General features: G+C 48.7%; 1 protein-coding gene across 1 annotated transcript in view; it reads left to right on the top strand.

The window, feature by feature from the left end:
• Window positions 1–5,439: 5,439 nt before the first annotated feature.
• The window catches only part of VANGL1 (VANGL planar cell polarity protein 1), a 46,321-nt gene continuing 27,489 nt past the window's right edge, over window positions 5,440–24,271 (top strand). The window contains exons 1-4 of the mRNA XM_040595127.1: window positions 5,440–5,496; window positions 13,693–13,984; window positions 15,742–15,868; window positions 18,623–19,230. Of these exons, the coding sequence (XP_040451061.1) occupies window positions 13,902–13,984; window positions 15,742–15,868; window positions 18,623–19,230 (818 nt within the window). The 5' untranslated portion in view covers window positions 5,440–5,496; window positions 13,693–13,901. The remainder of the gene's footprint in view (window positions 5,497–13,692; window positions 13,985–15,741; window positions 15,869–18,622; window positions 19,231–24,271) is intronic.

Here is a 24,271-nt window from a genome sequence, read left to right as displayed (position 1 = left end):
GCTGAGTTCTGCACAATGGGTTGAAGTAGTGCATCTACCACCACTATCGCCAGGTATTCCTACGTAAGGCCTCCTGCTTTCCTTTGTTTCTACGAGAAGATGGGTCTCTGCCTCTGTCCTGTGCCCCCCACCCTGCTGTAACTCTTGACTACAGCTACAAAGGAGAGGAGGGCATGACTACCTGCCTGTTATGTCCCTTACCCTCTAAGATAAGGTCCACAGCAGGCTGCAGGGTTCCTGGCACGCACAGAGGAATGGTCAGGGTATGCAATAGCTCGTAGCTCTCTAAGTTAGGAGCAAGCCAGAGAAAGATGTTCTCTTCCCCCCTCTAGTCCTTTTGGCCTGTACAGATGAAATCTACCATATTTTTTTCCCTTTAAATCTACTTAGGAAATGTTTCTGGATTGTGGGGGTTTTGTTGGGGTTTTTTCTCTTTTTTTTTTTTTTTTTTTAACTTTAACTTTTTTAAAATCTGCTGAAGAAAAATTCTAACTCCATCTGCTTTGAAATGGAAGTGAGATTTCAATTGAGTCATGAACTGGGTTTTGCAGAATCTCAGCCAAGTGAGGTTTTCGTTAGTGTGTGCTACCCACCACCATTTTTCTCTGTATTTGGGCAGAAATCATGTATTTTGGATAATTAATTCCGTAAAAGGCTCAGTAGCTTTTATGCAAGTTGCTATACAAAATAAATGTGTCATGCTGTTTCTTCAGCTGTGCAGTACCACGCGTTTTCCCTTTCTAAATAGCAACCACCCCAAAAAGGAAGGAAGGTGTTCATTTGTAGTCATGTCCCTCTGGCCTCTCTTTTCCTCTACACAAGATTTTTTGCAGCGCAAGAGCTGAAATGTGGCTTCTTGTGCGTATCTGTCATTGTGTGTTTACTTAAACTTTAGATGTGTGCTGCTAGATTGAGGTCAGTGGCACAGAGCAAGATCATGCACAGTTCAGACTGGCTGTACAAGCAGTTCCATCAGATAGGACCTATGAAGTGGCATCCCGTTGCAGTGAAAATCTTTCCACCCCATGCTGGAGGCTCCAGCTGATGCTGTATAAGAGTGGGCAGTGTTTCAGAATGGCGTTTATACTTGTGCTGGCTCAGCTCATGCTTATGTTTCTTACTTGACAAGGCCCAGCCTCTGATTCTCAAAGCATTGTGCAGACAAATCCTGTCTTTGGTGAGGAGTCTCTGGGGCCTGTAACTTAAGAATGATCTTTTCATTCTACTCAGGAAATGGTAAACAAAACAAAGAAACGGAGAAACCAATCGGGCTTTTTGGACATGTGTAAATATGTGATTTTGTCACTGAATTTTGGCACAGACAAAATTATCTGGAGATGTCACTGTGTGTTGGTGAAGGTGGAGTCTGGATCTTGGAAAGAAAGAGGAAGGCTGGTTTCCAGAGTGATAGAGAAAATCTACAGCAAATTCAACCTCAGTATCTTAACAAAAATATTGTATGTATGTGTCTCCAAACAAGGCAGAATTTGGCCCACAAAAATGATCGGTAGAAAAATACAAGGATAAGTAGATGGGTTTATTTAAAAATGAGTGGATCTAATGATCCTGGAGGAAAAAAGAAAGAAAACGTTGGAGCAAAGAGATGACTTAAAAGTGTAACCTACATGTCAAGTTGTGTGAAAGCTTCAACCGCTTTACAATAGATGATCCTAGAAAAGAGAATGAAGAAGCTAATTTGACTGGATAGCAAAATTGATTGTGCACTGTGGTCAGCAAATCAAAATGTGTGATTCAAAACCCCAAGGGATTTGTTATAAGAAGGGATAATGTCCACATTCTAGAAAGTGCCTTTTCTAGTAGATCCAAGACTACTTGTGTTCCACACAACTGTGACTGCAGATCCATCTCTCCCTGGTTTTCTGTCCAACTTGTGCTTTTCAGAGTGAAAAATACAAGCCTGAGGAATGCAGCAGCAGGATTACTAGAACTATATATGAGTATTGCCTCTAAAAAGCAGATGTCTGTATCTTTTTGAATGGCCTGTATGCATGAGTTGGTGTGTGGTTTCCATGCTGGGCTCTACCATTCGCCCGTCTTGGCCATGGTCAGATGGTATTGCATTTGTGGGAAGACACCTAGAGCCTTCTGAAAATGTGATGAGGACAAAAATTGTCTGGATCCTTATGGTTCAACCAGGAAGAGAATGTTCCTGCTTGCACTTTCTAACATTTTTCTGAGTATTTCTTCAAAGTTAAGGATAGAAACAATCCCCTCAAGGAGCTACATGAAATAAGAATGTGAGTCATGTTTCCGTTGAAAAAAACAAGCCAAAGGAGAGTTAAGGGAATCCAGGTGCTTCTTGTAAGATCTGAAAAAGTCTCAATTTTTGCTGGCTTGAACAAAAAAGAATTATTTTATTAATTTATTTGTTGAAGTAAGTGCAGAGCATCTACTAGCCTTCCTCTGCTACTTCCAATGAACTCGAAGTTGCAGCATCGTCATTCACAAAGATTTTTTTCTTTTTTTACCAAAGAGAGAGAAATTAGGAGCAAATCAAACGTATTTATGATCTTATGCAAGTCCACTGCAGAAAGGGATGAAGAATCTGAGATCATACCCCTTTTCTGTGTGCCACATTATGAAACAGGCCAAGTTGGGGCCTGGCTTCATAAGAGTGTCCTACTTCTTCATCTGTCTGTGTGTGCATCTTAAGAACATGCCATAAAGCAGTGCCCTGGTCCACGTACTTGACCACTTGCAGATCCTTCCTGAAACATCTCCTGGCCACTATGCCAGCAGGAACAGGAAAAGATCAAAACAGAGGGGAACTGAACTGTTCTGCATTACATGCAGACGGAGCGCACACTGCACCAGAGACCACCTCTGTGTGGCATCGATGTTACTGGAGTGAGTCCAGCTAAAATGGTTCAGGGATTGGAGCATCTGACACACCAGGAGAGGCCAGGAGAGCTGGGATTTTTTAGCCCTGGGAAGAGAGGTTTCAGAGTGGAATCAATGTGTGTAAATGTGTATTCACATACATAAATACCGGATGGAATGGAGGAAAAAAAAATAGAACCAGACTCTTTTTGGTGGTATCCAGTGAAAGGAAAAGAGGGAACAGCTACAAACTGAAATACATGAAATTCCACTTAAATGTGAGAATTATTTTTTTATAATATTTTTTACTATGCAGGTGTTAAATACTGGAACAGGTTGCCCAGGGAGGTTGTGGACTCTGTCTTTGGAGATGCTCAAAACTTGGCACAGCCCTGAGCAACCTGCTCTAATTGACCCTGTTCTGAGTGGGAAGACTGGACCTCCAGAAATCCCTTCCAACATTCTCCTGTGAATCCATGACATCCGTTCTGGGTACTTCAGAGTTGGTTGGTTGTTGGTTTTGTGTTGGTTTTTTTTAATCTTCACTATTCAGTAGTGTATAAGAGCATAGCACTTCACACGTTTCTGAATTATGATCCTACCACACAAGGAGCTGGACTTGTAAAATATTCCTTCATGTTTCAGTGGTTTGAACAGATGATGAGAGAGAAGCATGTAACAGTATCTCAGCATCTGCCCCGAGCCCATCTTCAGTGTATTCCTCCTTTGCCAATATTCTGTGTAACAGCTTGACCTGGTTGGGTGCAAGTGGGCGTCACCGCTGGGTCTAACAGGTACGTAGACCAGCTAGGTCTGGATGGGGTGTAGGTGCAAACTCCTCTGAGGTTTGTATATGACCCCAGTTTACATCCTTAGCAATCTCCTTTCTGTGGGGTACTGCAACAAGCTCTGCTGCTGTAGGCCACAAAACCAGTATTTAGCAATCCTCTAAATATTACTGAGCAGCTGCAGGAGCAGCATAGTAGGGGAAGAAATACAGGTTTGGCAGAGTTTCTTGGTTGCTTTCAAAGAAGTCCAGGTAACGACCTTTGAAAAAGACCCCTTGCCCTTTTCCCCCCCAAGTTTCCATAGCGTTCCAGGCAGGGCAGCATCTTCCCCAGGTGGCACAGGTAAAACCTTGCTCCTTGCACCAGGCCTCTCCCCCGTGCCAGAGGCATGGCCTCCATAAACCGTTGCCTTCTGTCACATTTTCCCTGCCACCGAGCAGGGAGGGAGCAGGGATGGTCCGGCGGTGGGGAGCCCCTAGCAGCCCGCCAGGCTGAGGCAGGCTTGCAGCAGGGTGTCAGATGCTTTCCAGGGCAGGGCCATTGCCTGGAATGCAGCGGAGCGCTCGGGCCTTGGGCAAGTTTAGACACATGTTGATGCATAATACAAGATGGAGCCTATCACTTGATATCGGCCTCTTCCAGTCAGGCACGGGGCTGGGTAAGCATGTACGCCATGCAAAACAGGAGGTAATGTCATTACCAAATCCGAGTGATACGGACATGTTTCTTCTAATACCCGGCTGACTGTTCCATTGTAAAGTCACACCGTGTTGTATGGATGCTGAGTAGGGGGCAAGCACCACTAATAAAAGAGTAGTATTATTTTGGAAAAAGGGGAAATTGCAGAGGAAATATAATAGATGCAATCTACAGAAGCCACAAAAATGGAACACAAAAACTATCTGACAGGAATAGCTTCAGTGTTTTCTGCATTTGTTCCCTTTGTAGACTGGATCGTTCTTGAGTAGTTCAAAGCGCAGGTCTGGAATCTAGGAGGTCTAGATTTTCTTCATGCATTCCCAGCTGCTGGTTCAGTGCATGGCCTGAAAACGTAATTATTTTTGAAGGGTAAGACAACCCAAAGGTGAAATGAAAAAGGACCAACATTAGAATACAGAAAAGATGACCTGCGTGGCACGCAGAGCTCTGCCCATTTCCCTCCCAGCTGCCCAGAGGACGCAGTGTGAGGAATTTGGGAATTTTGTGCCCAAGGCTGGCTTCGGGCAGCCCGCTGGAGGCTCGGGGCAAACAGGCCCTTCTCCCCGGGGGCAGGAGGCCCGCTGTGACCAGGCGCAAAGCGCGCAGCCGCTGCAGGCTGCGGGTGGCGGAGCAGGCCGAGCAGTCCCGGGGGCGAGGCACGGCAGTGCCGGCAGGACACCCAGCCGCGGAGAGAGCCCGTGAGCGTGGCTGCGGGTGAGGGCAGCGTCAGAGGGACGGGGGCTTTCTGGGGAGCGGTGGTGGCAGGGGAGGTGACGGCGGGAGAGCTGTGGAGCTGTAGGGGTCAGCCCCGGGGGGCGCCGCAGCGGGCGCTGGGGGGGCGATGGCAGGTCTGGGAAAGCGCAGCGGGAGCGCGCGTAGGAGCCGCGGTGCCGGCGGGCAGCGCTGCGGGGAGGGGTCCTGAGGCGGAACCGGGGCTCCGGGGGGAGCGGCGGGGCCCCGCCCGCTGCGGCTGCAGCACGGCCCGGCCGGGCGCCGCCGGGCCCGCGGGGAGGGCGGCCTCGCCCGGGGGCGGGGCGGGGCGGTGCCGGGCACAGGAAGCGGAAAGCGGCGGCAGCAGCGACGGCGGCCGCCGCCGAGGGGAGGCGGCGGGGCTCGGCGCGGCGGCGGGTCGGTGCCGGGAGCGGCATGGGGCGGCCGCGGGAGGGAGGTGAGTGAGGGGGCGAGCCTGCCCCTGCGCCCGGCGGGCGGGGCGGGGGGACGGGGGCCGTGGCGCTGCCCTCCACCACGCCCTCCCGCCGGCGGGACCCCGCCGCCGCTGCTCTGCCCCGGGGTGCCCGGGCCGGGGCGGCGGGACAGCCTCCTCGGCTCCCGCGCCCGGCGGCGGGGGGCCGTCCCCGGCCGGGGGGGGGCGCGGCGGTGCCGGCTGCGGGGGCACCGACCCCGCTCCCCCTGCCCGGCGCTTCCCGGGCCGGCTGGGCGGAGGGGGAAGACGGCCGGGGCGCTGCCCTGTCCCGCGGCGCGGCCCCGCTCCCCTGCCGGCGGCGGGCGGCAGCTCGGCTCCCCGGGATGGAGCCCTGGAACGCCGCCGAGGCCCGCAGGGGCAGCCCTTGGGGGGGGCAGCGCTCCCCCAGCCGAGCCGTGCCCGTGGCGGACCCGTGCGCTGCGGAGGTGAGAGGGAGCCCGTGCCGGAGCGGGGGCTCCGCTGGTGCCTCCGTGCCCGCACCGCAGACCCCCAGCGGCTCGGTGGTTGGGGTCATCCCGCCGGGCAGCGAGGTACAGAGGTGACCGAGGGGAGGGAAGGCACAGGCGCGCTGCTCTGCTTAGAAGCTGGTTCGGTCGCTGAAGCGATGCCCGAAGTCGCGGGCCGGCAGCACTGGAGAGTTGTTTCTGTTCAGCAACTCGGGGCCTGGAGAAGCGCGTGTGGCAGGAGGTAGCGCTGCTGCGCCCTGGCCGCGCTGGCCCGGGGGTGCGTGCCCGGGGTGCTGCCGAGCGTACCCAACAGAGGGCAAAGCTTTCGCATTAGCTGTTGGGTTTCTGGCATGGCACGCTTTGGAGAGCCGCTGTGAAACAAGGTTGTTTGCTTGTTTGCAAGACTGTCAGGGTTGTAAGCGATCTGCTTTATGCTAAAGGCTGTACTCTTTGACTTGCGGGGTCTATGAAAGCATAAATGGCTTGATGGCAGGGGTTTTGGTCTGGGGAGGCAGACTTAGTGGTTCGATGTCTGAGGCAGTGGGGTTTTTTGGCCCTGGGTTTGTCAATAATGAACTGCCCACAAGATCTTTGCAGCTGTTAAGAAATCAAGTCGCACTGGCTGGAAGAGCAAGTTAGGATGTTGTAAAGTATATTCTGTGATATCATTATTGCCTGTGAGCCCATCACCAGGGCATCCTGACTTTGAGGAGAGGAGCTGGGGAGAAGAGAGCTTCAGCAGTGCCTTCCCATCTTTGAAGAGCTTCATTCTGACCGTGCCTGGCTCTCTTCCTGCACTGGGGTTTGGCCATATAGCTGGATGCAACTATGGGACCAGTGTTGGCTCTGGGATCATTTCACTTGTTAATTGTGAAAAATAAATACGAGTGTCTTACAGAAAGCCTCCTCCCTTAAGAACGCTCCCTGTGAGCTGACATTTTGAAAGGATCCCAGCCTGTGTCAGAACCACCCAGGCAAGTATGTCCTAACTGTCCACGGTCATTGGCCAGTGGCTCTTTTTGGCTGTTGCTGGCCTTCTGCTTTTGGTTACTAGTGGCAGTGTTCTTGGTGGCCCTTACCTTATGGATATATGCACCTAGGGAGGGCTTACTGTTACCATGAGGCCAGGATAAGGTACTAGGAAAATGCTACTAAGATGACTGCAGTTGTCCTAGCAAAGCTGCACGCCTGTTGTGTTGTTGTGGTAGCCTGCCTGCCTTCCACCCCTGCTTCTGACAGCTAAAGCAAAGGACGGCATCAGAAATGGGGCTTTGCTGCTGTAGGCTGTGTTGTGCTGTGCCGGGACTTGAGAGGCAGAGAACTGTGTTGTCCAGTTTTGCTGGTGGGAAACAGTAAGTGCTGTGCTCCTCTGTGTCTGGTACCTTCACTGGGGAATTTGGTGGAAGGAGAAAATGAACCCTTGTGAAAACTATCTTATGACTTCTTCTAATTTCTCATTAGCTTTTACTTTAGAACTATCTGATTTCCGTCAAATTGAAAAACAGTGGTTATTTCCTCAGAGGTCAACACCCTTGCCCTTTCTCCTTGCAAGGTCAGAACCGCTTGGCTTTGTACAGGGTTGAGCAGGAGGCGGGGGATAGGGGGGGTCTCCATACTGTGTAGTTGTGCTGTATTGTGTCGCACTGGGGATTTGATCAGGGTCCGTTGGCTTTTTTGCATTTTAAATCCAAATAGAAAATGCAGGAGGACATGCAGTATCCTAAACAAGGGGGTGCATTTTCATTAGAGAAACCTTTTGCAGTTTATAGCCTTTAATGCTGTCTCAGTATCCAAGTGCTATGGCTAAAAGTAAACTTTAAAAATAAGGTACCTATCCAAGCAGGCAGTACCTGAAGAGTCCTGCAAGAGTCTTCGCCCAGTTTGTGTTTTTCAGTGAGGCTGTGGGGCTTTAAATGTTGGCATTCCCAGCGGCTGTAGTATCACGAGGGTGAGGCCACGATACCTTCTGCCGTGTTGCATGGCTCTGGGGTTAAGAGGCACACTTGGAGGTCTAGCAGCACAGCAGGGATGTATGAGCGAGGCAGCACATGCTTTCACTGGTCTGATAGGGTGGCAGCTGAGTATAACTTGCATGATAGATTTGGATGTTGGTTGTGCTTCAGAAACCTAGTGCGCATGTGGTTCTTGCAGTGGGCAGAGGAGATCCTTCAGGGAGGTGCTTCACCGATGGGTCCCATGTGCAGAACTTCCCAACTTCCAGCTGTGGAACGGCGGGGCAGGAGGCAGGGGCTTGCTGTTCAGGAACATTACTTGCCTGGGTGGTGCTTTTGGCCAGGCGTTTCTGTTGTCAATTGAAACAGCCTCATTACGTTTTCAGATGTGTGTTGTTGCATGTTCTGATTAAACGTGCAGGTGGATTGCTTCAATAAACCAAGTGACTTTTCTTTTGGAAATATCCATGTCGTGGACTAATGGTTTTCAGCCTAGGGCTGGAAATTCCCGTGAGTCTATGAAATCTTTCTAAGAAACCTCTGAGAAGCAAAAGCAAAAGAGAATCTATTGCTATAGCGAGTTTGAATTTGCTGACTACTAAACATTTTTGGGGGATGAGGGGCTTGGCTTGCCAATCAAGAACCACCTCTGTAGAGTAAAAGCCTTGTCTTAAAAATATATCTCTCTATGGTCAAAATTAACCTTATTTAATGACATGCAAAAATAAATAAAGAGCTTTTGGAAAAGCCTTGTTTCCCGAAGCTCGTTGGCCGTTAAAACTGCAAGCCTTGGCTCTGCGAGTAGGTTAGCGTGGTTGAACTTCTGTGCTTACAGATCAAATTGCTGGACTGGGGCCTGGTCAGGAAATTCAAAAGCAAAAGGTTCCTGTGGCATTGCTCACAGATCTCACTATATATGCAGTTGAACATAGCAAGTTACGTAACTTCTCGTTTTTCTGAAGTGAATAATGGGAATACGCTGCAGCCGTACGGTGCGGGCGAGTTAATGCCGGAGCTGGAAGGCTTCCTCGCTGCTTAGCCATCTCTTAATTATTTTTACTCTTGAACCCTAACGCTATCCCATAGCTTAGCGCTTGGGGTTCTGCATGTTTAATTTGTAAAGCTCTTCATTTCACTAAAGGAAGGAAAAAAGATTTCTCAGCGTGATAGCTCGTGGGCATCCGTTACCCTATAGACAGCTGGTGCTGTTTAACAAGCGAGGCTGGCAGCGTACAGAGCCGAATGTGCGCACATCCTCACGGACACTTGTGGCTGCTTGTGCTCCAGATGGCACTTCCAAATATGTGTAACTCCATGAACCGACTGGTAAATCAACTCTAATTGATTGCAAGTTTTAAATGGAGTAAGACTGAAACTGTACAGACGAGGATTTCAAAGCTGAGCTACTTTGGAGTTATTTGCCTCAACTTCACAGGGGAAGATCCATCGGGAAAGCACGGGATGTAAAAGAGTGCTCGTTTGTGTTTGCCCTCTTTGATTTAAAGATGTAACTTGCTCTTTTAAATTTCCCTTGGGCTTGGAGCCAAACTGTGCTCCCTTGAAGACGATCACAAAGCGAACTTCATTGGAAAGGGGATTGGGCTCCCAGCATGGAAAATAGCAATTCAAAAGAACTCTTCTTGGAGATTTATGAGCGTATGAAAAGAGGGAGTTACAGCGAGTCGTGTAGCTGCGTAGAAACTGTGATTACAGTGATCTCTGCGGTGTTCAGGGGTAACTGAATTTCTCTGCTGTCATTCAGGATGCAGCCATCCTTGCCTGCGTAGGATCCCAAAATTTTCTTTGCAGTATCCTTAGCTTTGTTTTCCATCTAGTACTGGGCATCCTTCTGTCAGTGGTAAGGGAAAGGCAAAGTGAGAGTGCTGGCCGTACTGGGAGCAAACTGCTGGGTGTGCAGTTACACAATTGTCGTGTTTGGAGCGGAGGGGGCATTCCCATCTCCCCTCTAGCTGTTCGCTGGCGTGGCTGTTCACCCTGGTGATGGTTTTACTGTTTGGGGCTGTGCTGTGAACTAGGTCACGGAAAGGATCCAAGACAAAAGCGTGGCGAGCGGGAGAGAAGGGATTTTTTTTGTTTTGTTTTCCAGCGGTGCTGTTTGCTCGCTGAGGATTGTGTTGACACAACCAAGAGTGGTGAACTGTGGTGTGGAGGTGGAAGCTACTTACACCAGCTTTCTTGTCAACGCTGAAACACAGTGCAACTGTACGCTCAGGCCAAAGGAGCTTTCTTTCACAGAGGGCCAGGAACTTTGCAAACAGACCATGCCTTCAGTGGAGTCCTGCAAGATGTAATGATCTTTTGTGAAGCCATTTCAGTTGGCTAAATTTGACTCTCAATTCAGACCTGTTTGTGGAGGGATGAGACCCTTGAATGATGGGGCTGCTTTTTGACGCAGCACAGTTGTCCTTGCCCAGTGGGGTAGGGTAAGAATCATCATTCATAGCGATTTAGTCAGGGAGATGTTTAAAGGCTGCACTTAGTTTGGATATGGTTGTGTTATGAAGGAGATGTATACGTGGCTTGTGTTCTTTAGCTTTTTCTCAGGCTCTAGCGGTGGGCACTGTTGGGGTGGTGGCTAATTTGGGGTTGGCATCTGTCTGTGCCATCGAAAGAGCTCCAATCTGGAGGTGTAGCTTAGCATGTTAGTTGTCTCTTGGTGCCCTCCCTACCTCTTACCCAGTAGTTCCAGAATCTTTTCTGGGGTAAGGCTGGTCCCCTTCTTTCTGTAAAATAGACCAGGAGGTAGGTAACCGGCTCGGCTTGGCTGTGAGGAACACGTGTTTGGACTGTGCTCCTCCATCCCTGGTATCTTCGTCTCGTCCTGCTCAGACTGGGAGTGGTGTCCAGCTAGCAGCCCAGACTGTCCTTTGTTAGCCCAGTCTAGGAAGCCTTATTGATAATTAGCCTCGGGTGTGCAGCTGGCAGAGCCAGTGGTCTTCTCCTTTTGCCGGCTGAAGTGGGGCAGATATATTTTATTCCCAGCAGCCCTGTGACTGGCAGGAAGATCAGTGTGGCCACCGGTGTGTCCTGCAGCAGGGGCAAGGAGGCAGTGCAGAGTCCCGGAGCTTGTTGTCCTGCTTCTGACAGCAATCCAGGAGACTTAACGTTTTTTGGTGGCCACCTTGTTGACTTTTCGCAGAGCTGTTTCAAAACCGTTGCTGTTGTTTACACAGAAAACCAAAGTTGGCATGATCCAGCCTGCCCTGCCGTTCCTGTGTCAGTCTTCCCATGAGTCTGCTTCTCTGCCTGCTGCCCGGCACTGCCTTGCTTTACACGCTGTCAAACGGGCACTGCTCCGTCATGGTTTGTGTTTAGGCAGCCTGTGCATTTCCACAGCAGATCCTACCTGCTGGAATAATCTCTGATGCATCCCGAGAAGTGTGATGCTTTGCTGCTGGGGCTGAGGGGTCAGAAGAGGAGGTCTGTTCCCAGCCCTGTCTCAGCTCTGATTCTTCTGTCTGGGAGTTGGGGGGAAATTCTTTTATGTCGTTGGAGGAAAAGGCTGGGAGTTGATACTTTCCTAGAAGCCTAGGAAAAATGCGTAACCCTTACTGGTATATGCCAGCAGCTCTCCTTGCTTTTCCTATTCCTGTAATGTATTTGTGAAGATGGTAAGTTGTTCTCAAAGGGACTCCAGTAACATCACAGTCAGTGGTTTAAGCCTGTAATACTTGTCATCACCTTTTGTACAACTGAGGGTGTTTCTGGTTTGCAATGCCTAATGATTGCAAGGTCCTCTGCAGCCATCTCCTCTGTTGGCATCCTACTGCATTTTGAAGGTAGAGGGGTGGTGGCCTCACCCGGATTTATCAGAGAAGGTCAGGCACAGAGGAAGGATTTTTCCATGGTTGCCTAGCAGGACAGTAGCAGGACAGAGGTAAAAATCAGCTTTAATGAATCCCAGCCTATTGCTGGAGCCATAAGCTCCAGGCTGTGTGCAAGTCTAGGGAGTTAACGAGTGTTAACATCATGTGTCCCAGGCTGCGGGATTTTTATTCCTGTTACAGTAACGATGCCATTTTCCAAACCGTGCCGTGCCTTGGCTTTATGTTTCACTGTTTAAATCCATCTTCATTCCTCCCCTCCCAGAACTGGGGCTTGTGTTCCCATCCTTATTTGTCCTTCCTAGATTCTCTGCTGCTTTTTAGGAGCTTTCTCGAGGTATGATACACACTTAGAGCTTGGGAATTTCTGTACACAAAAGGTGTCGTCCCCCCCCACCTTCTCTCCGAGAGCCCTGGCAAGCCCAAGTGCTGTGCAAATACCTGCAGCTCCTGATGCAGCAGGAACACTTCTTTATTTCATCGCAGATTGCACCGCCAGCCAAGGAACCCTGTGGGGAAGAGGCTTCGTTCTTTGGCGCAGCTTGCGTGTGGTAGAGCTCCCTGCTCGGTTACGAGATTTTCTGGAGGTGTTAGCGGAGGAATCTTATGGCTGGAAAGAATAGCTGGCCAAGTATAAAGCCCAATTTCTGTTGTTGTCCCTCTGTGTTTGGGGAGGGAGAGGGCTGAAAGCAGCGGTTGACTGTTTTATTGCTAACAGCTTTGAAAAACTGCTGCGAGCAGAAAATAATGGAGGGATTTAATTTGATTTTAGAGCGGGCTTTTGCCCACTCTGGAAGTACAGCATGGCTGTAGTCCTGTGTTGGCTGGAGGCAGCAGTTGTCTGGGCAGGAGGTATGTGAGAGTGCTCCTGCGTGCCAAGTGCTGGGCTGTGCCAAGGTCTGTAGCTGTGACCGCTCCGTCTGCACCTCTTCACCGTTTGCATGTGTTCCCCCAAACCGGTGACGGTGCTCCCCTCCGTCCCCTTTCTCTTGTCGCCTAACGCAGGATGTGGGTTTGGAAGGCGGGGGTGGTGTCTACCCTTCTTCCCCACAGCGTTAAGGGTTTTGACATGTCGCTGTTGGGAATTGTTCTGATGTTGCCCTGCTCCTGTTCCAAAACACGTGACTCTCTTCTGCCCTTTACGGATGGGACTTAAGCTTCTGTTCCAAATGGAAGTACGCCGTCAGAAACGCTGGCCCATATAAGCTAGATGTGATCTCTAATCAACTCTCCCCAGTGTTATTAGTATGTGTATATATAGAGAGGCAATTTTTAATAAAATTCAATTCTTCAAGGCCCAAATTAGTTTCTGGAGGCAAAGGTTACAAAGGAAGGGAGGTGCTCATAGCGCCATTGATTGTATAGCAGCTAATGCTTGCAAAATGGGCACACCTTGCAGTTGTGAAAACAAAGCAGGTTCAGACATGGTGGTCTGATCCTCTCCTGCGTTTCTCCTAGGAAAGTTACCCTTACCCCCCACCCCCCTTCCCCCCAGATGCAGAGTGGCAGCATTACAGCCATAGATAGGGGGATCTGGGCTGTGTGTTACACGGGTGAGGAGATGGGGGTGTGCAGGTCGAGGCCGGTACAGGAATTCTCCCCTAGAAAAAGTATCTAGAGTGCTGAGCCTTCTCAGAGTCGCTCTCTTTTCCAGGTGACTTACGCTGTTTCTTCCATATTTTTAGATGAATGTGCTGGACTTTGCTAAACAGAGAGAAGTTATCAGTTTATGTAAAGTTCTACAAATGCATGTATTTCACTAGACCAGAGAGAGAGATACCAGCCAGGACAAGCTTGCAAACTGGGCACAGTGTGATGTGGGTGGTGGCATGTGGCCAGGATGAGGGAATTGCTGCAGTAGGAATGATGTCTTGCTTTGATTAGAGTGCACTTCCATGCCTGTTTCTCTTTCCTTAGGTCGATCGTGAGGAGCTGAGCACCCTCCCTTCCCTCCCCTCTGATCCGATTCCTTTTAAGTGAAGCTCACTGGCTTTCTGAGGACCAGACCTCACTGATGACTGGGAAGCAAAGAGTACCCAGGAAAGCACTTTTACCACGGACTCCACCTCAGGAGCACCAGGAACTTGTCTTCTGAGTAAAATCTGTGTTCCTTCCGTGCAGACCCAATGTCTGCTGCAATGGATACAGAATCAACATATTCGGGATACTCCCACTACTCAGGTCACTCCAAAAAAGCCCACAGACAAGGGTAAGGAAATGTTTATTTTTAGTTAGTTACTGCTTTAAGCACATGTCCCGTGGGAAAAAACCTGTAAGCCAGAATGAAATCTGTGGGGCCACAGCTCTGGAGGAGATGTACGTGGAGAGTCCTTATGAGGAACCCAGTCAGGAGACTGGAAACAATAATGCAGCCAACTTAGTGATACTCAACCTGTTGGATGCACACTGGGGTCGTGAATGGCCAGAAAGATTGAGATAGTGCCAGCAGAAGGAAAAGATGACTTAACTCCCCTCTTAAAGTGCAAGGCCTGAGTAGAGGCTCAGGGGAGGAGACATGTCAGACTGCCTAAACTGATAATTGTCAGTTGCTGTCTTCTGATGCCATTTCTTTATTGCATAATAATAAGGTTTCCTATCTCTTCCCACCATCCCCCTGGCTAATCTGTTGATGGTGTGTCAGGGTTTTTTAATAGAATTTGAGTGATGCTTGAGTCCACAAGTCATTTATCAGTATTGATTGGATTAGAAGTCAGGCTTTTTGGAGCTTTTTGGTCCTGTCTGTTGTGGTAGTTCAGCAGCCTCAAGCAACATCTTGCTGTGAAACTTCCGATTACTTGGAAACATGACCCTTTTTCTTTTCCTGCATCGCCATTAGTTTTACATGCAAAATGTGTGCCACTTACAGTCTTTGCAACTTAGAACTGAGCTGGTCCAAAATAACTTTGCATTTCAGAAGCAATTATCCTGTGTCGTTGGAAAAAGTATTCTTCCATGAAATGAAGTCTCTTTGCTCGCAGTCCAGTTATTGAGTAAATCATCTCATTTGCCTTTCCTCCCTTCTTTAACACCCTCACCCCCAATATGGATCGCTCTTTGAAGCTTAGAATGCCATGTGGAAAGATGCCTTCAAAGTTCCCAGAATGACATAAAAATTCTAGAGCCTCTTATTATTGTGAACAGGCCATGAAACCTTGGGGGTTTGGTAATTCCAAGAGAGATGCAATGGAGAGAGCAGAGCTGGGGCACTGGATGCTCCTGAGCTTTAAGATGGTCCTTGAGCGCAGTGAGGGTCTCTGGTGCAAAGGCTGCTTTCCTGTCTGGGGAGGAAAGTACCGATGAGCAGATTAGTGGGGATTGTCTCAAAATGAGTTATTGTAAGATGAGAAACTGTGAGCTCTACAAGGGTACTCTGGAAGTAAGCACGAGCCTGGTGCCCTTGGTGTTCTTGCTCTCTTGGTAAGGGTTAACTGGGGGTTATTGACTAGTGGAAATAAACTTCACCAATTGTTGTACGGTGTTGAGGTCCTAGTTGACAAGACTTTATGCTGCAGGAACTGAAGCTGTCTTGGTTAATTCCTTGTGTTAACCCTACATGTCCCTGTGAGACACTTTGTTGCAGGTGGAGAGCTGCGTAGCCCAGTTAACCCCAAGCGGAGTTGCCAGTTGTTTGGAGGATGCAAGCTTCCCTTCCAAGCACTGCGCTGTCGGAAGCTGTTTTAAGAGAAGATGAGGCGGTGGGGATGTACCCTGTCTCCTTTGCTCCCCTCTCCAGTCACTGAGAGGATAGACTGTACCAGCCACCAGGCTGCAGGCTGCTCTGGTCAAGGACCCTTTCTACCTCTTCCAAAGCTTGTTTTGTCACAGATCCAGTATTGATGAAGTGATGGGCAAGCATGATACTGACCCAATGCTTAGGACACCTGCTGCAGGTAGAGGCGTAGCAGATTCCAGGCTCTGTCCTGGAAACTATCTGATAATGTTGTTCTCTTGTTTTCTTTGGAAAAGGAGTCGGGACAGGCACAAATCGCCGCGAAGCAAAGACGGCAGTCGGTCTGAGAAGTCCGTCACTATCCAGACACCTCCTGCAGAGCCGCTGCTTGGGAACGATGCCTCTCGGGCGGAGGAGGGCCAGGTAAGGAGGCAGTGAAATTAAACGTGCAGTGTGGTTTCTGAAACAGAGCGTATGACTTGCCAGCATATGAGTAGGAAAAAAATGATGCTCACTTGTAAAGAAGCATGACTTACGGGTACCCTTGATTCATGCCTAATGCCAAGGCCTCAATCAGTCGTGTCTTTTTCTGAGAGCATTAGTTTTGACAGCAGCGGTGCTGATGTGACTACTCCTGGGGCACTAATTTGCCTCTGTCTCCAGAACGTCATCTGCCAAGCTCTGTAGAAACATCTGTTTCCATCATCTCACTGTGCATTATGCAGGTCAACCCTTTCACCTGTATGTGGGCTTTTGGTTTTTAAGCAGGCTTTGCTCTAGGTAATCATGTGAAACACATTAGGACCAGCATCCCAGTAGGAAAAGGAGATGAGAAATGTAAAACTAATGTGAAATAGCTGGGCAGGCGGGTGAACTCAGTGATGAAAACTAGTACATTAACACTGGGTTAGATAAAGAATGGAATAATGCTGGGTTTAGATTGCACCTAGGATGGATCCAATACTCTCTCTCTGCTCTAGCAGCTGATGTGAAGGTGCATATTCATTTTTGAAGAATGGCTGACGCTGCAAGACATGGAATGCAGGATGTTTCATGCCCCCTGGGCTGGATTTGGGGTGTGTTAATCCTTGGCTGTGGGGCTTCACAGTTTCCACCCAAACTGTGTATGGTAATACTTTTGGCAGTACTCATGTAGCTGCAGGTGGGCTGGCTTCATGTGCTGCCACTTGGTATTTTGGAATCAGATGCTGCTTTTCATGGATCCCAGCTATTATTAGAAATAGATCTAAGGTGTCAATGAATTCTTAGGCCCTTGTTTTCATGCAGACCTCCTCAGCGTGAATTAAAGCCAAAGCAAAATAAGTTGATGTGTGAGCAAGACCTTTCTCCTAGGGAGCAGAGTGCCCAGGGTTGGATCCGGCAGCTTTTGTACCGCTAGAGACACGCTCATATTTCTGTGTAACTGCACATTTTTTGTTTGTGCCACTTAATGTGGGAGGAATTGTTATAAGGGTAGACTGAGAGCAGGGTTGCCTTCTGTCTTCTGGGTTGTAGCATTAAGCTGCTCTGATGTTCTGTCCCTTCTCTTCTGCACAGTTTCTCTCTTCCTCAAATGGAGGAAACTATGCAGAGCTATTTAATGCATAAACATAAAATAGTTGAAATGCTTAGATGCTTTACCGGAGACACTGAAAAAGAGGAAAATGGGATAGGATTATGCTGCTTTTCTTGACATGCTACAATGCAGATATCTCTTCTGGGGCCTCTGTTTTAGTGAGAAGTGACTCAAAACCCCCTCATATTAATTCAAGATGCTGACTGTTTGTGGTTGGTCTGTCTCACAACCCTACTGCTCTAGGCATAGGAGGTATTCATGTCTTGGAGTGCATTAGGATTTATACCCCTGGAGTTGTTCAAAGTAGTCATCCTGCCTGTCTGCTCCTTTCCCAAAGATTCTTGAAGACTATTCCCTGTAACTTCTAAAGAAGTGAATAAAGGACTAAAATGATGCCTGTTTCTTTAAAACAAAATGCTTTGATCAGCATGTGTAGCTGCAGAAGTCTGGCAGAAGGTGTAAATCCTTTTAACGGCGCGGGCTGCAGGGAGATACACTCGGGAGGATAGGAAGAAGAGCAAAACGTGTGCTCCTGAATGCGAGTTGCAGCTACAAAGGAGTTGGGTGCCAAGCAATGAAGCGCATGCATTGCCGCCCTTCGGTGTGTGTTTGTGGGAAGCACCAGGAGTCTTCATGTGCATGAGTCACTCCAGCAGCAGCTGTGAGTCAAATCCATACATGTCAGTGTAACCCTTTGGCCATGCCAGCTCCAGGAAGGAGCGATTGGAGACATCGCGGGATGGGAGAGCTAGCTTGCAGAAGTCCTCTGATATTAGCTAGGGAAGAAATAAGACTTTCAGAAAACATAATGTAGCCTGAAGCTTGACTATATGGTGACTGTATTTCAGGTAAGCTTCTTTGTGGCTGAGTGGCTTCTGACGACGTCCTGGACCAGAGCTACTCGGCAGTCTTAAGATCCTCTAAACTTAAAGCCCCATACCTGAAAATATCCTGTGTGACCACCTGTGATTTATTGCCTTAACTAAATTTTTATTAGAATGTCAGGTATTGAGGGCAGGGCTACTGGAGAGGAGAATAAAAGAAAACAAAGTGGAGGAATTTGCTGGAAGTGTGGTTGCTTCTGTTACAGATGGCAAAATAATGTGTGAACATGTTTTTGATTGTGTAACAACAATAACTGGCTTGAAACACTCAAATGAGAATTTCCCTTCCAGGTGCTTCTGCGGTGCACTTGCGCTGCAGAGTATGTAGGCTGGAAGAGCGCTAGTGCTCGCCCTGCACATGGGAACTGATGATTACTGCAGTTTCCAGGAGTTATGTGATGTTACTCGTTAAGTGTGCTGGAAGAGGAACCTCTGGGGTACAGTGGGTGGCATAGCAAGCTGAGCTACCCGCTCTACAGTTACACTGTTTTAACACCTAATGTTTCTAGTCACTGGTTTGAACAAGTTGCTATTGTTTCCAAACTTTTGCTAATTTTCAGGGTTGACTATCCAGTATATTGCAGGTGTGGGTTTTGCTACATTTTTTTTCTGGGACTTAAGTCTGTTGTAGCAGTCTTTTTCTGAGCAATAAAAATAGAAGACCTGGAAGGAATAATCTGATTGTTTCAATATTCTTTTTATCTCTTCCTCCCTCAGGATGACAACTGGGGTGAGACCACGACAGCAATCACAGGCACCTCTGAGCACAGTATTTCCCAGGAGGACATTGCCCGGATCAGTAAGGATCTGGAGGACAGCGTTGGGTTGGACTGCAGACGTTACTTGGGCTTAACAGTGGCAGCTGTTCTCGGACTCCTTGTCTTCCTCACCCCCATTGCCTTCATTCTGTTACCCCAGATCCTGTGGCGGGATGATCTGGAGCCGTGTGGTACTGTCTGTGAGGGACTGTTCATCTCTGTGGCGTTTAAACTCCTCATTCTTCTGATTGGGACCTGGGCTCTGTTTTTCCGCCAGCCCAAGGCAGACATACCAAGGGTGTTTGTGTTTCGGGCCCTTCTGTTGGTCCTCATATTCCTGTTTGTGTTTTCCTACTGGCTCTTTTACGGCGTGCGCATCTTGGACTCGAAGGACACCAACTACCAAGGAATAGTGCAGTATGCGGTGTCTCTGGTGGATGCTCTGCTCTTCATTCACTACCTGGCCATTGTGCTGCTGGAGCTACGGCAGCTGCAGCCCATGTTCACTGTCAAGGTAGTTCGGTCAACGGATGGAGAGTCGCGATACTACAGCTTGGGGCACCTGAGGTAGGTCCAAGCCCTTGAAGACCAGCAGCGTAGAGAAGTGTGGCTATGCTGTGCCACAAACCGTCAACTGCTTTTGTACGTGTGATGTTGCTGGTTTCTGATTCTTCCCCCAGGGGTGTCCTAGAGTCTCTCCAAAGTTACCAAACTGAATCTCTCCATCTCTGTGAGTGCGGGAGAGGTTGGCCCTGCTTCAGAGGGTCCGGTGCGTTTCTGTAAGTGAAAAGAGCTGATGGCACAGCTTTCACTTGGTCGTTGGGCTAAGCCTGGTGAGGTCTTTAAGATCTTTTTCTAGGCTTCTTGCCCTGTCTCCTTGCTGGAGAGGAGGGGAGAGGCTTCCTTGCGTAGCCATGTCTGGCTTGTGCTCTTTGGCTGTGCGGGCCGGGTGCCACGTTGAGAGCAGCCCTTTGGGCCACGCGGAGCACCTCGCAGCAGGCCAGTCCGTGTGGCAGGGGCTGGGGGAAGGAGCAAGTGCCCGGTGTGAGAAAGCATTCAGCAACCTAATTTGTTGTTGAAAACGTCTGTTTGCCCTCGTTGCCCTGTGCAGCCAAGAGTTGTGCGAGGAACGTGGATGAGGGTGTTCCTTGGGTCGCATTGAGCAGCGTCATTTGGAGCCTGCCTACGCCTTTTGCAACTGGTGGAAATGCTCGTTCAGGTGTTGGTGCTCTGCAGCCTGCTGCTGACACAGGCTGGGGCTGCCTTGAAGGGCTGACCCGGGCATACACTGGGATCTGAAGGCCGATTCCAGTGACGGGGGGGTCTTTCCTTGTTTCCAAAATCAGCGTTTTTCTACAGTTTTGTGTTGGCTTGAGGGAAATTGCATTTTGTCCTGCTGAAGCAGTTGCCTTGGTGCAGCTAAAATCTCCCAGCACTTCAGGCATTTAGGAATAATATTTTTAATGAGTACTGAGGCACATGTAGGTGCTTTTGGGTGGTGTTTTTTTTTGGCAGTGCTATGCTGCCTCTAGTTTGGTTTTGTAGCTTGATGTGCTTTTTTTTGCCATAGGTATGGATCAGTTTGCTGGGTCAGATGTATCTGGGAGTGTTTGGGAGCAGTGCAATATCCATAGGTATGACAACGTGCCTGCCTGCCTCCACCTTCCTGCTGGGGTTAATGCTTTCCTCAGCAAAGGTACAAGAAGCAGCAGGTGTCTGTCTCCTTAGTATGTGCCCTGTGAAGCTCTCTAGAAATCTCTTAGTTCCTGTGCCCTGTGAAGCTGGTAGCTGAGCTCTGAAGATGACTCCCCAGACCATATGTGCACTTAAACATCTGTTCTGCTTATCCTGTCCAGACCCCTATGGCATGCATATCTGTTGCAGATGGAGAGATTAGTGTCTGCTGGTTTAAGTGGATGTAGGAACAGTCTCCTGCAGCCATTAGCTTAGCAATGGAATTGCTTTGAAGCAGATTTAGTGGGTGAAGCTCAAATCTGGGAGTTGATTCCTGGATGTTGTTTATGGTTTAATGGAAGAACTCATGGCCTTTTGGGTGAACTAGATCTGGACTCTGCTGTATTTTCCTTCTCTGTAAAATGTGAAGGAGAGCCCCTCTTCTGTAATGGAAGTGTTCCCATGGACCTAATGTGGAGTCACCTTCAGGGTTTAAAAAAAAAAAAAAAAAAAAGAGCTAATCTCTGTTGGTTTCCTTGTGAAACCAATTTATTTTCTTTTTTTTTTTAAACTTAGAAATTCTTCTGTGGTGACAGATCCAGCCTAGCCTTTAAGACTAGGGAGATGGAAAGACTACCAAAGAGTTCCCCTGTGCCACAGCTTTGTGCCTCGAGGTGTGCCAGGGCGGTTCTCTCGTAAGTGAATTCTGCACAGAAAGTTCAGCACATGTATGTATATACCTGTATATACACATGCTGTGCAGGTTTGGTTTGAGAGTTTGCTGGTTGCTTGGTGGTAGTTCATAGGTTTGTGTTTGGGGAATTAAGATCCTATACCTGCCAAAGTCTGCATGCCTGGCATTAACCATGTACTACTCTTGCCAGTGGAGGCAAAGAATTTGCTCTAAAATCAAAGCCTATATATTTAATAGCATTTGTTAGAAACAGCATTCTCTCCAGTTCTCCTTCTGCAGCAGGGTTTTGAAGTGCCTTGGGTGATGCAAGGGCAGCAGAAAGTTGTAAAACCAGGGTGAAATCTGAGATGTATGAAAATTAGTAACTTCTCGTTTGTTGGCAAGCTGATTGCAATTTTGTTTGGCATATTGAATCCAAACCATGCGGCATGTAGATGCTTCAGTGTCTTGTGTTACAGGAGAGTCTCGTCAAACATGTCTAATGATGGTAAACTAGTGTTGCTTTTTCTTTAGTTTCTGGCAGATTAGTATAATGTGTGTTTTGAAGCCTGTGTGTCTTTCCATCTTTACTAATGTAAAGGTAAAACTCTGCAAGTTTGGTCAGTGGCCAAGTGTCTCCCATCTAAGGGAGAGTTCATTCTCTCCCCCTCGCTCGCTACAAGCAACAGGGAGAGTCACTGGTGCATAAATGGTGAGAGCTGCTGGTCTTGATCCAGAGTGCTGTTCCAATGTGACAAACACTGAGAAGTGAGTGCAGGTGGCATCTCCTTCAACTTCTCAAGGCTTAGGATTGTGTGGTATTGATGTAAAACATAAGAAATTTGGGAACTTCTGAACATCTTTGCAGCATAATTTAATGAAGCTGCCGTCAAAGTCTTGACATGCTTGGTGGTGAAATGCCAGTCAGAGTTGCAAGGGGCTGCCTTCTGCCTCTGGTTGGCTTTCTTGCTGGGGCTGGAGCGGGAGGTCTGCTGATGGGAAAATGCGGAGACATGCAAGGACAGTGGATTATTCAAGGAGGCTGGAGAAGCAGCCTGTGGGTGTGCTGCAGAGGTGCTTGTAGCTAGGGTAAGGTATGCATATGCTACTCATTGCTGCCTCTGGGCTCTCTGCTTGCCACCTTACAAGCTTGCCTCACCCCAGCGCTTTGAAAGGGGCCTTTAGGTTGTGGGCTGCCACCTGGAAGAAGGAAGCATGCTTTCACGGGTATAGCAATCTGCCTGCCTCCTGAAATCAAAACCTTGCTGCCTCAGTCCAGCTTTTTGTCACCTTCGTGCTCTGAAATGGCTTAACCGATTTGCTCCCTGGCTGCCCAAGGAGTCCGTCCTCCTCAACGGTCCAGTGTGCTCTGGAGGAGCTGGTGGCAAGAAGGCTCTTGACACATCTTACCTTGTTCAGTGTTGCTTCTTGGAGTAGCTCTGGATTTTCCACAGGAAAATTGTTGATATCAACCTTTTTAATCCAAGGTGGAAGCTTTCAAATTCAAGGTCTTTTCTGATGAGGTGGAAGGAGCTGCCGTGTAAGTATGAGGGAAACAGGCTTTCTGGGGGAGAAGGGAAGAAAACAATAGCTCAGCCACCCTTCTGGAAAACCATGTTTTTGCCAGGCAGGGTACGGACAGGATTTTCCACCCTCCCTGGCTCCAGACACAGTAAAGAAGCTCAAAGTGCTGAGTTAGGTATTCCACTCCACCCCTGAGGGCCCTCGGTCCAGGAGGGTAAGCATATTTGGGAGTAGTTCCCCAAATTCATACTATAATCAACCTATTAATAGGCTGGCGTGGTCCCACCCCCAGCATTTTGGCTGTAACCTTCCTTCTGGGAGACTTGACTGCCAAAACGAGCGCTCCTTTGGCATTGATTCAGGAGCTTGGGGGGGAGGTAAAAATTAAATTGGAGTCCCAGTGGATGTGGTGCCAAGTCTCAGCTCACTGACTGCTCTGCTGCTCCTGGAAGGAAGGGTTGCCATGGGAGGAGAATGCTTTATGGTGGTATGAATGGGTAAAGAGCAGGGAACAGAGTAGCTGCAAGAAAGGTCAAGCCTGCGAAAATGCAGGAGGTTGGGTGGGAATGCTGGCAACACTTTTGAAAGCAACAAGAAAGGGAAACAAAGGTGGGGGAGAGCGACAGTAGATAACTCTTCAGTTGCAAGGCTTATAGTTATGTGAGCTGAGGCTTGGGTTTGCAGCTGAGGCTTTGGTTTGTCCCTACAGGCAGGGACACCGATGGCACCTGTCACCTACAGTACAGTACCTTCTGGATGGCTCAAGCTGAGTAGGAAGGATCTTGCTGGAGAAAACCCTCCTTTTCTGTAGTTAGGGTGCTAAACATATTCCCTTCCTCTCCAGTAAATACTCTTTCCCCACCCTAGAGCTTTGCTAGTCTAGACAGCTCAAGAAAATGAATGGCTTCAAACACGTGTGGTAATTACTGATCTTACACGTAGCCTGAATGCTGGGCTGCAGTACAGTCCTGGTTTTCTGAGGTTAGAAGTCTGAGAATGGGTCTTTCTCCTCCCCTTTGCTCATCCTTGTGGTAGGAATATGAGGAGCAGGGCCACGATAGTTCATCATGCATCAGGTTGTATGAAGCACTGAGAGTTTCAGTCTGCTTTTCTGTCCTTGCTGGTATGGGCTTTCCTTTGTGAACCAGCTGGCTGGGAAGGCCTCCATATACCTTTGGAATCGGAGTGCGGACGGCTGTGAGCTGGCTGATGTTCTCTGCCCGTCTAATCAAGAGAAGTTTAGTACTCAAATAGCAGCTCTGTATGGAAAAAGTCTGTTAGAGCATTGCCCGTATGTTGCCTGTACCTGTGTTGCCCATCTGCATTTGGATGGATGTTCATTGAACTGTGGTTTACAAATCTGGGAAGGGAGCAGCTGCTTCCTCGGAACAGGTACCTGTCTCTGAAGAGCCTGGACCTTCCCTGCAGGAACTATTGATAACCCTACTGAGAAATCGCATGGCTTGCACTTGCTCACAAGACAAAGTAGATGCATTTATGTTTTGTGGAGGAGGAAAACATTTGGCCTGCCTCCCAGCTGAGCAGGAGGCAGCAGAGCAGCTCTTGCCTAGGTGGCACTGAGCCCTTGCCTTCAATACAAACCAGAGCTGAAACAGAATTGCACGGTAGAAACTGATGCTGCTTTTGTCCCAGCTGCTTTGGGTTGGCAGTCTTCTATCTGTTGAACCTGTTGCTTATAAAACTGATTTCTGGGCTGTCTGTTTATGGATCTAAACT

The sequence above is a fragment of the Falco naumanni genome, chromosome 5, assembly GCF_017639655.2.
Source record: "Falco naumanni isolate bFalNau1 chromosome 5, bFalNau1.pat, whole genome shotgun sequence".
NCBI classification, from domain to species: Eukaryota; Metazoa; Chordata; class Aves; order Falconiformes; family Falconidae; genus Falco; species Falco naumanni.
Note: the sequence above shows the minus strand (reverse complement) of the source record. Positions and strands in the feature narration are given on the sequence as shown.